The sequence below is a fragment of the Aythya marila genome, assembly GCF_965140915.1.
Source record: "Aythya marila genome assembly, chromosome: 4".
Taxonomy (NCBI): Eukaryota; Metazoa; Chordata; class Aves; order Anseriformes; family Anatidae; genus Aythya; species Aythya marila.
This window is the reverse complement of record NC_139045.1, coordinates 16,945,703-16,966,468: the sequence shown is the minus strand read 5'-3', so window position 1 is coordinate 16,966,468 and position 20,766 is coordinate 16,945,703. Positions and strand designations below refer to the sequence as shown.

At 38.1% G+C, this 20,766-nt stretch overlaps 1 protein-coding gene across 3 annotated transcripts in view; it reads left to right on the top strand.

Moving 5' to 3' along the window:
- Nucleotides 1-205: 205 nt before the first annotated feature.
- SGCZ (sarcoglycan zeta) overlaps nucleotides 206-20,766 on the top strand; it is a gene marked incomplete at both ends in the record, with an annotated part of 444,952 nt that continues 424,391 nt past the window's right edge. For all 3 annotated transcript variants that reach the window (XM_082759042.1, XM_082759043.1, XM_082759041.1), the window contains one exon: nucleotides 206-244. In XM_082759042.1, the coding sequence (XP_082615168.1) occupies nucleotides 206-244 (39 nt within the window). The remainder of the gene's footprint in view (nucleotides 245-20,766) is intronic.

Genomic DNA, 20,766 nt, shown 5'->3' with positions numbered 1-20,766 from the left:
GATCGCGGAGAATGAGACTGAAGGGAGCCGCCGGGGTTTGGAGGACAAGGCTGAGTTTAGGCTGGAAACTGAGAGACTAGATCCCCCCTCTCCCTCCTTTCTGCCCCCGCTTTATCTTATATTTATTTATTATTTTCTAAAAAAATCATTATTATTTTTGGCACAACTTCCCCGATTCCCGCACCGCTCCGCTCAGTTGCGCTCTATGGACAGATCCGCAAACCTGGACGCGGAGGAGCTCAAGGTAGGCGAGCGGCCGGGAGGATTTGGGTTGGATCCCGCCCTGCGCTTCTGCTGCCAGTGCGCGGAGCTCCCGCAGCCCCGGGCGGGGGGCGCGGAGCCGGGGAAGGGGGAGGGAGAAGCGCCGAAGGGCAGCTGCCGGAGCCCGGCACGGCGCCCCCCTTTTCGCGGCTGTTTGCATTGTCGTGATAGTGTTAATGCTGCTGATGGTCGTGATGGTGGTGATGATGATGGTGGTGGTGCTTCCCGGGTGCTCTCGGCGTTGCATCAGCGCCAGGCGAAGCAGAAAGCTCGCCCTGGGTGGAGGCGGTGGAGGACCTGCGGAATTCCCCGCAGAAGTTGCCTCCGAAGCCTTCCTCGCCTGGGCATCTCCTCTTCCTCCTCCTCCGCCGGGAGCGAGGGGAACCCCCCAGCTCCGCCCGCCCCCTGCACAGCGCCCCGGTCGCCTCCCCGTGCCCAGGAAGGGGCTGAGGGGTGCGGGGTAGGGGGCGCCGGGTCGACCCCCGGCTCCGGGGCCGCCGGAGTAATAAAACTTTGCGTTAGGACGGTGCCAGAGCGAGGATCCCCCTCCCCGGCCCGGCCCAGCTCCGACTCCCTCCCCGCGGAAAGAGCATGCCTGAGAGCGCTGAGCATGCTCCTTTGCGGTGATGGAGATCCTGCCCACACCTGCTGTCAGCCCCTCAGCCCCGAGCTGGGGCTCAGAGGGCAGTCGTGATAGTAAGGACAAATCCCTGTGTCCGTCCGGACAGGGGTTAACAGGGCAGGGAGGGGGGCAGCGCTCGCGGGGACCCTCCTCGGGACACCCTCGGGCATCCCCGCGGCTCCGAGCAGGGCTCTCCGCCCGGGAAGGGAAACTCCGGGAAGCACCGAGGGGCTGCCGCGGGCTCCTGTCCTTCTGCGAGGCACATCTTCGAGTACCACCTGCCTGTAGGACAGAAATGAACAACCAGACCGAGCCCCTCGATCCCCAAAGTCTTGCTGTAAATCCCCTAAGAAAATGCCCACCAGGAGGACAGCTGCTTGGCAGTAGATGTGCCAATTGCAGTACAGAGAAGGGTAAAATGAGGAGGAGCGCTTCCAGTAGTGCCGTGCTCTCTCCCTGCTCAGCCGGGCCGGGATTCACAGGGAGCGGCTGGTGGGGGTGCGGCGGGAGCTCGGTCCTCCAATTAAGGGGGAAAGTTTTGTTTTAGCCGGTTATTTTTAAAGGCTTGTCAAAGAAAATATGGCCATGGGAACACGGCATGTTGTAGGAATTGTCCTTAAGGACCCAGATGCACATCCCGCTGGGAGCAGAGCTGCTGCAGGGGAAGGGGCTTGCTTCCATTAATCTCGCAGTCATCTGCGTTGCAATTAAGACTAACGTGTACAGCCTATGCGACCTTGAATGAAGAAGCAGCATAGCCGGGAAGTGGTACTACTCCTAGGCATCAGCACTTTTTTTCTTAATTTTATTTTTAATTTTTGAGGAGAGCTCTAAAGGGAGGCATTGCTGTAGCTGCTGTTGGAATCTTGGCAACTTTCTTGGGCAAGCCACTGTGGCACAAGGCTTTTCCTGTCTCTCCCAAGCGTTTGCATCGCGCCGTGGCTGCTGGCGAGCGGTGCCCACCACGAGCAGGGTGCCGCACGGTGGCACCAGAGCTGCCGGGGGGCGTGTGGCCAGCAGGGGGTGGCACAGGGCCGGCCAGCACCCCAGCGCCTCCCTGCCCGGCACCAAGCGCACCCTGAAGAAATTTCCCACCCGAACAGGGCTCTCCGTGCCGAGCAGTGACGCACAGCTCCTGTGCATCTCACGCTAGAGGTTTTGGGTTTTCCCGCAGTGCGAACCGGCCGGCTTCTTTCCCACCCGCAGGAAAAAGAGGGGGGCAAAGCTCCTGGGAGCTACAGCAGTTCCCATCAGGTGACCCTGCGGCACTTGGGCACAATAAAGAGCAGTGCCAGCACCGCTGTAAGTTATGAAAAGCTTTCATCAGTTTCTGGCTAGGTTCAGGTCTGAAATGACTTCAGTCATTTCACAGCTCCGCTCCTTACCCCTTAGGCCAACGCAGTCCCTCTGCCAGGCCAGAGGGACTTGTGGCATGCAGCTAGAGGGTACCTGGGGTCCTTGAGGTGTCCAGCTCAGTCTCTGCCACATTATGTTGTGCAGAGGATCACTATGATCAATGTCAACTACGGTTTTGGGGAGACACAGTGAAACTTACCCAGAATGTTGGAAACAGTGTCCTTGGTGACACTGGGTTTCCTCCCTATATGCAAATAAGCATCAAAAAGAATAACGATAACTTCCCTGCTACTCCTACAAGTCAAAAGTGCTGGCTCTAATGATAGTATATCATACCGATACTGGAAATATATATTATTTGATATATAAAGATTCTATAAGTCTCGGATCAGGTATTAAATTTCAATTTGAAATGTGTGTATTTATTGCACTGATTGTAATGAATTCTGAATTTATATATAATACTGAATAGTGTCTGACCATTTTGAAAGGTCATTTTGTGAAAAACTGAACAAACATCATGCGTGCCAACACCTGTTAATGAGGGTAGGTGTGTTTCCTCTTACTAGTCCATGCACAAATTCCTGATGAAACAGATCAGTGCTGAACAGAGAGACTTCTGTAATAGAGATTTTTGGGCTGTTCTGCTTTTCCTTTGATCTGACTCAGCTCTCTCAGATGCATACATGAACTTTCCTCTGACTTTTTAATTCACAAGCCTGTAGGGCTTTTGTTCTAAAGGAGGAGGATTGAAAAGAGACTAAATAATTATTGCATAGCTGGACTGTCTTAGGTGTAGTGTTGTCAAGTACTTTCTCTCACTGAAATTATGTGTGATTACCTATGCCTACATTTTGAACATACTTGAAACTGTATGGCTGCATATTATGTGTTTTATAGAGCTTTGTAGTTTGTAGATGTGTATAATTTTTACAAATTAACTTACAAACTTGTGTTTAATATATTCATTTTTTTTTTCCTTAATGCATTTGTATTTAATTTCCTGAAATTGTCTCGAGTTTGTTTTGCCAAGGAAAGTGGAGAGGCCTTTGTGTTTACTGGTCCACTGTTGATGTATGATTTTCATTGATGCTGAATAAGTCATTGGAGATTTTGTTCTTTGTGTTTGTCCAGTCATTGTTCAACTTAGAACTCCTTTAGCATATTTCTTGACTATTTATCTTATGTTTGTTTTGCAACCACAATTTCAGCGTGGTATTAGATAGTAGCAGACAGTATGTCTTAGTAGCAGACAGTATTTCCTGTAGTCTATAAAGCACTCTGATACTTTTTTGAAGGAAAGTTCATTTGTAGTTGAATGTATAACAGTGGGATTCTTAGGATGGAATGAAAACTATCATATAGAGAAAACCATCATTACACTCCCAAGATGTTATTTTTAATAGTATGTTTAAGTGTCTGAAAATTATTACTTTCAATATGCAAATAACTTTTAATACTGTATATGATTTCTGAATCATTGTGTAACAAATTATCTAAATTTCTTTATTCATTTTGAGAGAACGTTCATAGCCTTTTTCCAGTTTTATTTTTCTTAGTGAATTAAAACTGCTTACTTAAGTTCTGCATGAAACTGTCCACAGATGAGGTTTTACAATGATAGATAATTTATGTGATTTATGAAATATTTCATAAAGAAATTCAAACAAGAAAACCATGAGAATTTAAACAAGAGATTATTCAATAGCTTTGTGGTCTTAAACATAACAGGGTTGTAAATTGCTTCACTGTTTAAATCAAACAAGAGATTAGTAATTGGAAGAATTCTGTAATTTATTTTTTTTTTTATCTGTTTTAAAGAGGGAGACAGAGAAACTCATGGGCTTGATGTGGTGTGGGAGGACTTCTGATAAGCCTGGGTAGGTGGTTATATTTCTGTTTTAAGTTAGTCATTCCATAATGAGAAGTATAGTACTCTATAACAATCATATTCTTAGCATAGTCTACTTCATTTATTTATGTCTCTGCTTGGGACACTGACATCTCTGTGTGGATACTAAGGCATTTGTCTTATTAATGCAAAACCTACTCTATCCCACCTTTCTCTACCTATGTCCCTGCAAGAAATCATCATCGTTTACTAGGGGCCTATCAATAATATTCAGTAAAGACAATTAACCTTTGCATTCACAACCAGAAAATTCAATCTTTAAACTATTCTTCATGAAAGGTCAAGCTGAAAAGGTTTTAAAGCAATATACTTGCAAATTCTCTGTGTTCCTATTGCAGGATTTCCTCTCAGTCTCCCAGTATGTATGAAAACTAGATGTGAAATCCAGGAGGCTGGAAAGAATTCTATGCATAAGATATAGTTGTTCAGCAGACATAGAAAAAAGGTCAAGACAACAGCAGTGATCTCAGTATACACTTTTAGAAATCATTCCCATGCTATCACTACTAGAAAACTGTACTAACCTGTAGCTGAGCTTTTTGACATTGTACATTACAGCTGTGCTATGCTCAAAACTCCTTAAACGGAAAATACATCAAAAACTGAAGGCTTGGTTAAAAGGAAAAAAGCACTCTATCTTCTTGTTCTCCATGGCTTTTGGGATAAATATTGTGTTTTTCTCTGCCACTGTATTCTGTACTTTAAAGAATAGATGTGAGAGATTTACATAAACCTTAGCAACACTATTTTTCTTCCTGAAATGGAAGAGGTTAGTGTGTGATACTGCTGCAAAGTGGATTGATTCTATAGATCTGAATTTAAGACTTTGAGAAGAACATATGCCTTACACTAGAGCCTTTCAAAGATAATCTAATTTACTGATGTAAAAATGTATTTGGGAGTCACAGTCATGCTTTCTTGGTATGTCTTTTAATCTTTTGGATATTGCCTTCCCAATTTCCTGAATAGGTCATGAGCAAGATTATGTTTTAAGTTTTATGGCAAAAACATCATAGGTGACTTTTCCTATGAAATCATTTCACCTCGCATTATTTTATGTAAACTTTGTAAATCCATGTCCAACATAGTAGTTTCTACTTCCTCGAAAGATCCATCATTACAAAGGACAAAAATAAGGATGCAAATAACAAACAAAAATGACTCTTTCCTCAGTTTAACGTGGAAGTTGTAGGGGCCTCTTCATAGAGAAATCAGTGTCATTTTCTTCTGTTTTTATTTCAAAACCCAACCAACCAACCAAAGAGCACATAGAATGTGGCTTACAAGTTACACCACTGTCTTTATTTTGAAACACTCTACATTTTAAGAGCTTACAGAAAACAAATGTTCTGCTGTACATTAGGCTGAAGCTGTATAAAATGTCACTGAGAAGTGAGAATTACTTAGATGTTCATCTTCCTTCTTGAACTGCTATCTACTAAGCCATCAGATCCTTTGCTAATTCTAAGACATTGCATTTTAACTCGTTCCACAACAAAACCATTCTCTGTGAAAAAGGATGTCTTGAGCTTGCTGTATGTGAGCACTGGGTTTTGTTCCTTCAATGCCTGTTGGCTAAGCCACAACAGTGAGACGTATAAAATGTGAGGCTTTATTCTCAGTTAGCAGTGTTACTGCAGCCACACAAGGCCAGATTAGCAGTATTACTACATCACACAAGGCCAGATTTATGGGCATACTGAGAAAGTCATAGAAAGCTTGTGGTGCTCAACACCTTTAATAAAAAATACTGTTATGACCATACCTCCCTTTTACACCTCTAGATAATATATTGAGGAGGGTTGTGTGATTTAACTCCTGTATATTTGCTCTGCTTGAAAAGTGCTACATAAGGATGGAGTGTCTTTCTTCAATTTTAAATTAGCAGTGCTTTGTGAAATCAGTGTAGTTACATCAGCAGCAGCATAGCAGTGATACATCTCAAAATCAGTGAATCAGTGCCACAAGCAGTAAAATGCCTCAGGCATGAAAACCTGACCTTTAGCCGTATTTCTATGTTTTATCATCTCTCTTCAGTTCATCTGGGCAGCATGGTCCAGAATTTATAGGTTCTACCTTCTTGTTCCTACAATTCTTAAACAGACAAATTAGAACAGAGGTAAAGTAAAAAATTGCTTCCTTTCCAGCTTGTGAGAAGGTAATTGTATACTTTTAATAAACATATAGAAATTATTTTGAACATGTATGTTCTAAATGCATTGCTTCTTATGCCACAATCCTGAGTAGAAAAACGTATATTTACAGCATCATGGATTCTGCATATGGCTTTTTAGGCTTTATAATCTGTATCAGGGTAGAAAGTGTAGGTTGCTGAACCAGATCTACTTAAATATTTTTATTACTTTCTGTAGTTTCAGTGTTCATAATGTTTCTGCTTCTCGTTTATGTAGGTCTTTTCCTACTCAAAGTTTTTCATAGGAAATTTTGAGTTGTATTCAAGAAAGGGGAAAAAGCCCCACCCTTTGTATTTAACACAAGCGATGTGATTACCCCAGTTCAGTAGGTACATAGGACAACAGCTTTTTAAAATCATTATAGGTTTAAATTCAGGAAAACCTTTATGGAAAATCAATTTAACTCAAGGTAGCAAAATTATCTGACTAATTACTACAAAAATATGTTTTGGTATGCCAGGACTTGTAGCTAAGGAAAAAAAAAAGCCATAAACCACTGAAATTACAGGTAGCATTTTGTCCATATGAGGTTATTTAGTAATACTAAATTATATTATGTCTAGTTAAAGTTAGTCCATGTGCACAAAGCACTCAATGAACAGCACTGCCCATTAACTAGTTGAAGACAAGTAAATTAACTGTGTTAGAGGAGTGTTTTGTGTTTGCTCAACTTAGAATTTAATTTAACAGATCACCAACATACATGAAACAGTCAAAACTAAAAGTAAAAAGTATCAGTAAGGCCTTTGCAGCTTTATAACCTGATATGTTTCTGTACGTAGATCCATAGAGATGACAGAAGTTGAAAGGTAATTTAAAATTTCAGGAGTTAAAGGAAGAAGAGAACCAGCTGAACTGAGCCTCAGAATCTGAGCTTAAAGTCACATTCAATTCAAAGCCCTATGTTGAAAAGGGTATTAAATTTGAACTCAGAAGTGTACCTAAGCATCACACATCCAGTTTGCATAACTGTATCCTGGGAGGGGGTCCTGGCTGGGTACCCTATCTCCACTCTGTCTTTTTTGCACTTGTGGATCTGACATAAATGCTGTTTGGCTGTAACTAAGCTTTGTTTGTAGCTTAGGGAGAAGTCAATCCATCAACAGCCTCATTATTAGCTTGAAGTCCAGGAAAGATCATCATTTCATTTAGGAGGTGCTACAAGAAAGGTACCTGCACTACTACAGAGGCTCAATTCTGGAGAACAGTCCTCAAAAAAACCCACAACACTTCACCACCAGGCAACGACATTCTGCATGTTCCTCAGTCTTCCATAGTAATGCTTCTTAGCCACATCTCTAAGGACTACCATTTTTTTGTCCCAGACAGACTGAGAGAAGAGGAGCATCTTATGACCTGTCCTGCTTAGGGGCATTGAGACTCATCTTTCAGATATGTTGATTTCTCCAAAGGACTGTGATCTAGTATTCAAATTATGGATTCATTACAAGATGAGTTCAACACACAATAGCAGACCTTGGCATTCACTTGATAAATGGCCAGGCAAGGTAAACTGCCCACATCTTCCCTTTAAAGGGAAAGAGTTTTTGCTATTATCTTAAGCTACTTACATTTTTAACAATAAAAGGTGATTGTACCACAACTGAGAGGTTTGTTTCAATTTTGAAGAAAAGCCAGTTTTCTGTACTCAAAGTGATTGCTTGGGCATCAGTAGAGCATTTAAGAATGTGAATCACAGTCTAATAGAGAGACTCCCGTCAAGGCTGTACGGTTTCAGGAAATATGTAAAATTTCTATAAGCATCTTTTTTTATTAGTGGTAATTTGTCTTGGCTAATTCAGGAGTCTCCCTGCAGAGCAGGCTGGCTGTTGTAAATCCCATTCACCAGGTAATATATGTGTGAGGAAAGAAGTTGAGTGATCTATGCCCCAATAAACAGCAGAGTGCATTTCAGAATGCATTACAGAGACTGGAAGTTTTTCCAAGAAGACTACTTGTCCTCAAGCTGAAACTCATGACATTATTTATTGCTTTCAGTAGTTTGAAAATTAGCTGTGGATAATTGCAAACTAGGAGCCACTCACTATAAAAATACACTCCTCCAAGATGAAAAACATCCTGATCACCACTGAAGTTTAGAAGAGTTCAAGAAAAAAAAAAATAATAAAGGACTAAGATCCATCTGTGCTTTGTTTTGCTTGAGTCATCACCAACAGATGGCAAGTACTCTGTAGAAATCACTCAACTGAATTACTCCAGTTTGTAGAGAACCTGAGGCACCACCCTTAGTTCTAACATTATACTCTATGTCAAAAACTCAGTTTGCATTGGAGGTTTGGACAGTTACAAGCACGCAGGCTGGTGCATTGTTATGCCTTCAAATACAGTACCTGTTATGTAAATATTTGTATTAATTATCTTCCGTTTTACTTCTTCTGAAACTACAGGTTTCGATCCTACCTCAAGACTTCCTAGCTGTGTCAGACTTCATAGGTGGTTGCAAAAATATGCAGCAACAAGCTGGTACTGACTGTCACTTCCTGTAGGGCTTACAAGTTGACATTACTATTTCAGATAGACTCCAGTTTAGAAATATATGCTACATGCCTTTTCCCAATGACTTCTGCAGTTAGGCAGACATGAGATGAATGCAGAAGCTCTCTATCATGTAGACTCGTGTTTCCACTTAATCTTCATTCAGGGAAAATTATTACCCATTTCATCAATATTTTATTAGATTTTCCTGAAAAAATTGGCAAAAGAATATCATTCTTCAGAGGCTAACAACAAGTTAGTCAGTGTTTCCCCAGTACTAACACTGACAGAGTCTGTCTCTCTGTCTCTCTTTCTCTCTCTCTCTCTTTTTTTTTTTTTTTTTTTTTTTTTTTTTTTAAGATATCTTGCTTTCAGGGGAGCTAGATACTATCTTTAGAATTGATCTCATACCTTTCTTCATACGCCTCCCCCAACTCATTATTAGGTGCAAGTGACTATGTGATTGGAAAATGATCTATTTGCCCAGAGCAGACCTCTACCTAGTTAAGCTCCCTATTTCATTCAGCATTAATTTAGATGAGGTAGATAATATTCACTGTTCATGTAAATATGTGATCTACTCAGTCTACTGAGACCACTTGCGCTATTGCTTAATAAAATTATGGGTATGTGAGTAGTGTCTCTGTTACCCATGATAAAATCTCCATCATACTGCTGACAGTCATAAAGCAGAAGGCACCCTATGCCAAAGTGCTGTCTGTCCTATTAAACTTAGAATTTTCTAAGCCATGATTAATGAATGAATGTATCTAGTAGGCAGCAAACTGAAGCATGATGAACGGGGCAAAGAGGGAATGCTGAGGAGCACTGTACTGAAGCCTAGCACCTGATATGTCAAGAATTATAGATTATATTGAGTAAAATTCATTTCGGTTTTGGGCACAGGCTGCTGCATCAGACTACAAAGCTATTATTTTGCAACAGACATACATAGCTTGCCAACGCAGTTTTAAAATAGCCAAGTGGAATGTAAAGATTTCAAGTGGAAAGGGAAAGCTGAGTGGTACAATAACAAATGATAGCATAGTGATCATGTGCTGAGCTTGTGGCAAACTGATTCAAAATGGTTATACAGCTGTCTGCACTATTATTCATGCTGATGCATCACTAGGATATCTTAATTATTCACAGATTTAATGCTCTGTTTTGTAATTTTTTAAAAAATCAGGTAAACCAAGTGTTTCGTGCTAATATTACCACTCAGTACACAATGTGTGTAGTATGTTCAATATGTAAACACACATGAGGAAATATTGGATTAAATTTATTTCTCTAAGCACTAGAAAACTCAAATGACTACTCAGAAAATTTGTAGGAAACACGTCTGTGGACATTTGTTTTGGTGTAGGAGGTGATGAAAGGAGAAAAATAAGAGAACCTGTGAAAGCAACTGATGTTGGTATTGTCAAGTCTGTGTTGGGTGGTGTTAAAGATAATATCTTACTGTCGCAGTGGAATATTACTCCCAAACTAGTATGGAATGTGCCTTATTGCTTTCTGATCTAAGTATAAGACTGAAACTTGCACTTCTGGGCACTGTGGATTTCCCCTAAATCTGTGGTTGGCATCCATTTCTCCTTGCTTTCACTGGATATTATCTCAGGGAAAACCTGTCCTCTTCTGTGGAACAGGTGTACAGTTCTGCTTCTTATATTGTCAGATAACCTGTTTGATACCCCTCTCTTTAATAAAAAGCTAATAGTGGTAGTAGAGACTAGTGATTACAAGTATTAAACTTGTTTCCATCTGTGGAGAAGACAGTCTAAGTCCGCTCTTAAAAACAAGAAAATAAATAGACTTACATTTGTCTCATGATGATGCTGTGCTTTTTCTTTAAAATCACAATTTAATTGCAATTTTATGGCACTATCATCATATCTTTGATTGTGTATATGCATGAGAATGCATTTACATTTTAAACTACAGATATTTTAATAATTTATCACAATGCCAAAATATTCTATAACGTTAGTATGCAAACATTTCCTACATCTTCACATGACTTGCCCCAGATAAAGTCAATGTCATGGAAAAGAAAGGAAGAATAGAAGATGACAGGAATGCTAGTCCACTAGAAGAAGCCAAGAGAAAAACATGAGCTAAATGAGCCTTCCATGTCTTACCCAAGTCAGTGCAATACAGTTCCATGTTTTTCCCTCTCTCTTATCTGATCCACCGCAAGTTACACAGATTAAACTTAACTTTTCTAGCAGTGATAAGGTGCTGGAAATTTTAATTTTAGGGTCACTTTTAAATCAAGGCCCAAACTTGAGTGCAACTGAATTAGCAGTAGCAAGTTCTGTTCAAGAGCTGGCAGTAGGCGGTGAGTAGCTGGAGCATCTAAAATTGGATCATCACTCACAAAGCAGAACTGGGAAATCACACTGCTTCTTCTGCATATAATGTTTTTTCAGAGTGTATATAAATTGTGAATTGTCACTAGCCACATTATTCCATAATTTGGCCCAAGGATAATGGCATAAAGGTAAATGGTTGGTACATTTACATAAATTGTCCACTTGCTGTAGAAGGTTAAGATGGTGTTTTTTTTTTCCTTTTTTTTTTTTTTATATATTTTATTTTTTTAATTGTTATTCCTATATGTCTGGTTTAAATAAAGAGGTCTAAAATTGACTTTTTTTTTTTTCTTACGGAATTTCCACAATGAAAAGAATATTATTCTACACTAATAACTTAAATATCTATTTCTACATCAGGTAAAAGCCTGGTTTCCCTTACCTGTTTACCTATATATATTTTTACACCAGTAACAGAAAGAGTCGTAATTTGAGCAACACTTTATCTGGAACAGATTTAAATGTAATTCAGCACAAAAATGAAGCCAGAAAACAGAGTTAACAATTTTAAATGATGAATTTTTATTTTGCACGTAACAATTACTTCTGCTGTCAGCAGGAATAAAGTTTGCTATGGTAGGAAACTTGTAAAAAGTCAAATGTGTTCCTGTAAAATACTTTGTCAGCAGTGAGTACACAAGAGCACACCTTTCTAGAACTGGGATTGTAGCTCCCTATTGTAGCATTGATAAGGTTTGTGTCCTAAACATCTGCTCAGAAGTAGTTACAAAAATGTGATCTGAATGAAGAGAAGGAAATGCTGTACTCCTACATGGCAAAGAAATCCTGCTTATTGACTTTCTGAGCTGGAGCCCTCAGCCAGAATACATGGGATTTGGCAGGTCATCTCCCAGTGAACTGAGAGGTGCCTGTATCCAAAAGTTGAATTGGATTGAATACTGATGTCTTTGTGGTCATTTTTACACTTCATTAAAATTAATTCTTATCTTATATTGGTACAAGCTGTATCACAATTAAACCTGATGAAAGACACAATTCCTGTATTTTTATTATTATTATTTTTAATTAAAAAAATGCCTTCTGTGAATATATCAGGGGAAGGCAGGTAGAGAGAGAATTACCTGACAGCTCAATTTACTCTATCTAGAACCAATTAATATAGCTTTTTTTTTTTTTTTTTTTTTTTTTCTCAAAAAAAAATATACATTTAAAAAATACACCTTTTAAAAGAAGGTAAAATTGTAATGCATCCCTCATGCACAGTCTGTATCAGGATAAGTCTGATGAGTAGTTTGCTTTTATTTGTACCTTCTCCTGAAAAAAAATAAAATAAAAAAAAAAATCATAAACAAAACATATAGCTGTACATTTTTACAGGCCAGGGCTAAGAAAGAGATGGCAATGCTGTTTACCAGAGTAAATCAGGTACTACTAACAGAATTTCAATACCAAAGGTTAATAATATCATCATCAGTAGCTCTTGAAAGAGACCTGACTGCCTAAAGGCAACTTAATTTTAAACACTGAGACAAGTCAATCAGTATACACCTAAAAATATGCATCAAGGGATGCTGTTTGCATACATTATAGCCTTGCTTTTTCTTTGTAACCTGTGAGATCTTGAATTCTATTGTTCCCTTATCAAAGAATGTTGGCACAAATATTTTTTCATAGATATGGGACTGCTTGTTGCTGGTCAATGGGTAGAAAAAGAGTTTCTTGGGGAAAGACAAGGCACGTATGAATAATGTTACACTCAAAATATTGCTATTCCCATCCTAGTATTAAACATCTCTCTCACTAGGATATATCTGGTGATGGAGGTATGTTGATGAGATGAAAATGCAAATGTCAGCTCAACTGATGTACATTGACTGTGGCCAGAGAGGTTAGAAGGTGGGCCCATTTTCCCATTTTTACATTTTGCATTATCAGAATTGATAGTCTGTAACATTTAAAGTGGTTAAGGGCAAAGCAGAAAGGAAAATACAAAGATGTCAGTAAAACCAGCTCAATGCTCTTGGAAATATTATACTGACTGGATCATGAGTAAATGGACATTTCTGATCAAGTGCCAACAACTTTGTCAAGACTGTGTGAAGAAATAAATCTGTGGAATTTAACTTCTTTTAAAAAAGACATTCTTTTAACGTCTTTCTAAAAAATTAACCAGTACAAGCCCCAAGTATATTTTGTGTGTGCATGTTTGTTTGGAATCCAGTGTAAATGTAAGTAGGAACCTGCTTTCATTTGGCATTTTTGCTTGCACATTTGGTCTGAATATGCTATGATCAGATTTATTATGTGAGTAAATGTCCACATAGGCTGGTAGAAAAGGTATTTCTGTTCATGGTCATTGAGGTAAATTAAGAATTTAGTATTGGTTTCTAGTCATCTGCTTTGACTGTTAGCTTCAGGAAGAAAATAGGTCTGTACCTTTTGAGTCATGTGGAAGAATAAGATTTATGGACAATAATATAGTTACCCATTGACTCTTTGAAAGCAGTACAACAAATCTGATTTTAGGTGTCATTTACTACATAACGAATTCAAGCAAGTTGTAGTTTTATTGAGGGCATGCTCTCAAAACTTTTCTGAACAGTCATTTTGAAAGTCTACTACCAGCTGGGTCCAGTTATTAATACTGCAGCAAAATATCAGCGAAGAAAAATAGCTGGTGGCAAAATATTATCTTCACAATGTATCAATTCTAAGGCTTCATCCAGTTCTTCCATGTGTGGGATGTACACATGCTACCTATACCTCTCCCTGAAGAAACAGTATGGAAGAAGCAGATGTACCTGAAGTGACCATCACATGGGTCTTGTCTCTGCTGCAAACAAGGCCATGGTAAAGAGATGCACCTTAGAGGTCTAAGGTGCATCTAAGACTTAGAGTCAGCCTTGCCTGTTTTCTGCCTGGGTCCCTGCATCATTGAGACTTTGCACGTAAATTGACGTAAAAGCTAATACATTGCAACACATTTTTAGGACATTTAACATTTGCTTCTGGGAAGGACTTTTGCTTCCTATCCTCTCAATAGACAGCAAGATCTGCATGAAACATCTGTTTTATCTGCACAATCAGAAGGGAAGATCATGTTCTGTTTTACAAACACATAAGCAGAAAATGACTCTTTCAACAGCTTACAGCTGATATAGATAAAGAGAACTGAAAATAGTAAGCACAATATAAGATCTTAGATTCTATTTATTTTCCATTTTACCATTTTACCTTACTTCTGAGTTAGTTTTTTGGCCTTTCATTATTTTTCTGAAAAACACCCCCTCTAAGAAAAAGATTTTTGCTGGCCAGTTTGCTCATAACCTATACTACAATGGCTGAGCCAAAGCCATCTTTCTCTTTGAATCCTGCTCTTTCATCAGTGCAATTCCTCAACCTTTTTTGAAGTAGTACATGTATTAAAAAGTGTATTTATGTACATATCATAGAATCATAGAATATCCTGAGTTGGAAGGGACCCTTGAGGATCATCAAGTCCAACTCTTGACACCGCACAGGTCTACCCAAAAGTTCAGACCATGTGACTAAGTGCACAGTCCAATCTCTTCTTATATTCAGACAGGCTCAGTGCAGTGACCACTTCCCTGGGGAGCCTGTTCCAGTGTGCAACCACCCTCTCTGTGAAGAACCCCCTCCTGATGTCAAGCCTAAATTTCCCCTGCCTCAGCTTAACCCCGTTCCCGCGGGTCCTGTCACTGGTGTTAATGGAGAAAAGGTCTCCTGCCTCTCGACACCCCCTTACGAGGAAGTATGGAGACATATGGAGACATATATGTGTACAATTTTTATAGGCATGTATATATATTTTTTCTTAGTTTTAGAGTTTTAAAAATTCTTTTTGACAGCAGTACTTTAAAAAGTATTTTATTGTAAAGTTAGTCTGTTGGTTTGCATTTGATTTTACAAGCTCTCATCAGAGTAATTTCATTAATTTCAGTAAAATGTGGAAAATTTTGCTGACATTTTTAAATTAAAATTATTTTTCATGACTTGAAAATATGAGCCCTACACTGTAACATGATTACAATAGAAGAAATATTCACACAGTAGGTGGGACAAAATTTCCTGTCATGTGTGGTGAGACAACAGATTTGTGCTTGCTGACCTTGTTGCTGTCTAGTTACTTTCTTTACTGCACACCCTCATTAACCACAGCAGAAGTTCAATCAACATGTAGAAGCAGGGCAGTGTGTGGGTCTAATTACTGTAGCTGTGTGCATGTGCATGATAATGGGCATTCTGTAGCCAAGTGTAACAACAAAGACTTCAAAATTTGAAAAAAAAAATTCAAAAAAAAGGCTTCAAAATTTGAAGGTCTCCACAATAATGGGCAAGGACACTTCAGGTTTCTGTAACTGCTGTAGCAATTAATCACTGTGAGGATCTTTTGATTGAATGCTTTTTCCTGAAGAGACAGAGTTTCCCACCCATCTCCTGATCAGCAGCAGTGCCAGGGGCGGACTGTCCGACACTTAAGGGAAGATGTTGGAGGGCAGCTGTGGCTCTGCTGCAGCAATCCCACCCCATCTCTTCATCCAGCTTAGACTCTGAGACCCTTCCCTTTCATGTTATAAAAACTGCTCTGGTGAAAATACAGTGAGGTCTTGGGCAGTATTGTCTTCCCTCTATATCTATAAAGAAAGGCAGTCCCAGTTGCCTCTCTCTGGCACCTGTAATGCTCACCTTGAAGCATCTTTCCTCTCCGCTTGGAGGTGGCTGAGTCTTCTTAACAAGGTCATTGGGAATTGATATATATGAAGTAGTCTCCTCTGCTACTGTCTTCAACTCAAAAGATCAAGCTTCAACTCAGCTTCAAAGCAGAAAATCAAGCATTGGCTTATATTTTACAGCTAGTCAGTACTTGTAGGAGATGGAAGCCTGTGGAGGTTAGTCATAAGAATAAGGGGCAGATTTTGCCGCCATGTCATCAAAAATAATCTTCCTTTGTTTGCGCTGAGTAACTTACAGTTTCTAATACAAAGAACAGAGATTTTATGTCTTTGTTCCCCTCCCCTCCCCCTGGTTTTCAGCAAGAAAAACAAGCACTCTGATTCAGCAAGTGAATGCATTCATGCCTGTGATACATACACTATCTGTGTGTGAGAATTATACCACATATAGTATGGTATATTTAGGAGTGCTCTACATGCAGATGCCATATGAAGCATTGAAAATGTCTCACATAGTTATGGGAAACACAATAGGAATCTTTCTGGAAGTGATATAATTATATTTTAGCCACGTTGTAACCAAACAATCTAGACAGCTCTAAATCTTTATTCACATGTAAAAAGATCATTTATGCATTGTAATGCATCCTTGTCCAAATAATTGTGCTGGCATATTGTATGAAAGTTTTTGTACAGCTCTGTAATAGCTATACTGTTGGATGACAGCAACATCATTAGTAGTCTAAGTATTTCTAACCATGTGCAAATTCATCTTTTATTCCATGCTAATGTATCACGAAGTTTTCATCTTCCATATATTTCAAGAGAAATTAACAGTACTTGAAATGCTTCCCAGGCCCAATCAGCTCTACCCACACTTCCTCAACAGAGAGTTGAATGATTTCATCTAGATGTACAGTAGAAGGGAACCTTGATATCCCAAGGCTTCTTGAGAAGGCTTTTGGAAAGCAGAAGGTGGTTCAGAGAAGAGCGATAACACATGGAATCTTGCCATTCAAGGTCACTTTGTCTGGTGAAGTGCAGGGCTGGGTAAGGCAACCTGAGGTAGCACTCAGTGATCTCAAATGTGCCCATTTGAATTCCTTTTGATGTGGTCCTTCACCAAACATTCTTAAAACAATTGCAGTATAAAAAAAATCAAGAACAGTAACTGAATAAAAGAGAAGATATATGTAATTAGTGCCACTTCTCCAGAAATGTAAATTGCAGAAAATACCACTGAATACATGTATATGGTGTCTCTGAGCACACTACTCTGATGACTCATTATTGGTCTGATCTTCTGTGGCTGTTTTTGTGGTTTTAAATAACATAAAACATTTCTTCTAACTCCTCAAGTAGCTTGAAAAATACCCCCCAGTGAAAGTCTGAATAAGCTTGGCCTATTTAATTTAATAAACAAACAACAAAAAGAGAGAGACTTGATAGAATGCAGGGTAACTTCAGCATATTAAAGGACTTCAATGTAATGAAAACGGGCATAGTAATATGCGCTCAAGGCATTAACCTAAATGTATCCCTATCAGGCACAAGAATTTATAAAAGGGAGCATGATTAGCTGCTAGAGTAAACTTAACCAGGAAAGAGATGAATTGTTGATCCCTTGATGTTTACAGGTTGAGACTGAATGCCTTTCAAGAAGACATGCCTAAGGCAATCATGAATTATGTTTTAGTCTCATTTATGTTACCAGCTTAATATGAGTAAATAAGGAAAACAAGTGAAATAAGCCCATGACACCAAGAATAATGCAATTGTTCCTTAAGACATTAAATATCTGGAATAGTGGAGTGGTCTCAAAGTCTCTGACTTGAAACTTTGACAAAATGAAGCAATGTTTGCAAGTGCCATAAGCACATTTTCAAATGGGCAGCAGAGAGTTGAGTAGCTATGTGCAGAGTAACTAATTTTCTCACTTTTTATTTTGGCCAAGGTTTTGTTGAAAAGATATATTGCTTTTCTGAACATAGTGTAATGTCCCAAAATCAGATGAATAAATGTGCTATAGTACCTTAGCTGGTACGTGTGTAGTATACGAATTTCAACCACAGTTTGAACTTGATTGCATTTGTTATGAACTCCAATTTCTTGCCGACTTTTTCAAAATAATTTAGTTGCACAAAGATTTCAAAAATAGATTCCTAGGAGATTCCTTTGTCAGAAAGACATAGCATCTTTCATTTGAAAAATTATCCCCCTGGCCTAATAGAACCTAATAGAAAGTATTTCCAAGTGGTGATTGTATTCCAGGCAGAAATTCAGAGCACTATATTATCTGCCTGAAAATACAATTTAGGAGTTGTAATATATTCCCCAATTAAAAATATCACGTGCAGCAGTGATTTTAGTATTCTTTTTTTTTTTTTTTTTTTTTTTTTTGACCATTGAACTAATCTGAATAAAAGCAGCATCCTCAGTGGCACAAGTGAAGAGGTTCCAATTCTATGTTTACAAACATATCATTTGTTTTCCAGTAAAAAGGACAATAAATTTTTGTTTGTTTGAAAATAAAATAAATAAAAAAAAAAAAAAAAAAAGAATTCCTATGCCTTGCTGTGGTATTATTGTTAGTCTTTAGCTAAATACATGTTGTATTTCATGTCTGAAGGAAAATACAGGACTACTTTCATGAATTTTTTGGGGGGATGGGTGTGGTTAAATGGATAATACTTCATAAAGGTAAGATAAATAAACAGGAGAAAGAGAAACAAAATAAATGAAGTCTCATGATTTTTAACCATGAGAATAAAGCTATTTTTAGTCATCTGAAAGAAATTGCAGCACATAAAACTTAAAAATCAGAAACAGTTCCTCTATATTTATTTTCTATTGCACTAAGCCTACAAGTGTAAACTTTTATTTCACATGCATTATATTTTTTTCATCCATGTCAGTAATGATTGGAGTCAAGCTGTTACAGACTCAGGCTGCCAAGACCTGGCTTTGAAGCTCCGACTGTAGCAGCTGACCCAAGTGTGTTCTGCAGGTCCCAAATTAAGTTCCCTGTGGATGTCCCAAAAGCACACATTGACAAATGTATGTAATTGACACATGTAATGTGGAGTAAATAGCATATAAAATACACTATATGCTTTCCAAAAAATGGCCTACTTTTTCAATTGTATTAGGTGGTCTGATGGAAGAGAAAAAAAAAAAAAAAAAAGCTATTTGTCCAAGTTGTTTGTTGTTGCAGTTATTTTTGTTTATTTGCTTGTTTTAATTCTGGGGGCTTTTTCCTAGAATTGAGCAATGCTGCAATGGCACCTGAGTGATCTCCTTTCCTGTGTCAATCTTGATATTGAATTACTTAATGATACATTAGAATTAAAATAGAATAATGTGTATACATTCTCAAAACTCTCCCTTTGGAAAATACCATTATTTGTATTTTTCTAACATTTCTATTTGGTTCATTTTTCTACCTATTGCTTTTGTGCCATTAGTGATATTTTCTACAGTGTGCTACTTCTATATTATCATTATTTTTATACTGTAACCAATTTTATGATGATGTTTCTGCAGCTGAATTTTAATTTTGATTATGTCTAGCTGAAGCCAGTGCAAGTTCCAAACTAATTCTTCTGGACTAATTGTTTGACTCATGGCAAGGCATTGTGTTCAGCAAATGCAGCATAAAATGTAAGGATTATGTAGACAAAGCTCAAAGGTAAACTTGGTGTTCCACTCTGCTGACAAAACTTGCTTATTTGTCTTAACATTCTGAACTGTTACACTTCGATAATTTTCTTTTGCAACACAAAATATATCTGGAGTATTACACAGCATTTATAAATTTTCTATCAAACACAAGACAGAAATTACATCGTCCTTTTTATTTGCTGAGTACTATCTCACAAAGAAGTAATAAGATACAGACAGAAGATAGCCTGAAGCTCAGGATATGGTTATGGCCTATAAGTGCCTTGGTTTTTCTCAGCATGAGAGTTTGCTAATTCACATATTAATTGGTATTCACATATCATCACTTTGTCATTAGGAATCCAGTCACTGCATTCAAGCACACTATTATAAAGATTATCTCACTATATTTGCAGTTGGCACAGGGTACTTTTCCTTTCTTAAGGAGGAAAAAAAAAAAATAATAATAATAAAAAAAAAGGAATCTCATCCAATACTGGAGAGCAAATGATAGTTATAAAAGATTATACATATACATGGGTAAATTTTTTTTAGAGTTTGCATGCTAATAAAATTACATAAAGACTTCTGTACATATCTCTTAAATCCATTATTAAATACAGCTTTGCTTTCAGAGAAAACCAGATTAAACCACTTAGAGTTGTCTAGCATTGGGTCATAAACAACAATTTTTCTTTCCTAGTAAAGTAGTTTAATCCATTAATCCTTATGTAAAATGTAAATGTTTATATTAGACAATTAGAACAAGGGTTTTTCATGCTCTTGTTCTCTTTCTCTCTCCATATACACCTGATATATTATTCAATAACATATAGTCTTTCATATTTTTCTTTCTACACTGTAACTCCATTGTTTTAAAATCTAGATGTATGTTCTAGATTATACTAGGGAAAACAAATTTTCTTATGAATAGAATTTTTAAACAAATGTTTATTACATTCTGATCAGAATTTCTGTCTATTTTGGATTTTTCTAATAAAATAGCTTTTGTTGACTGGAAGTTTATTATTATCCCTTTCAACTAGAAGCCAAAATATGTTAATTACAATTGTATTAGCATTAAGCCCTCAGAATTACAGAACTATAGTGGAAACTACATCTAAACTCCATGGGGAAAAGTGAAAATTCTTGCATGATACTCTTTAAACTAAAGGAAGCCAAGGCAAATAATTTCAGAATTGTTTAAAATTATATATTCTTTTATTTAAAG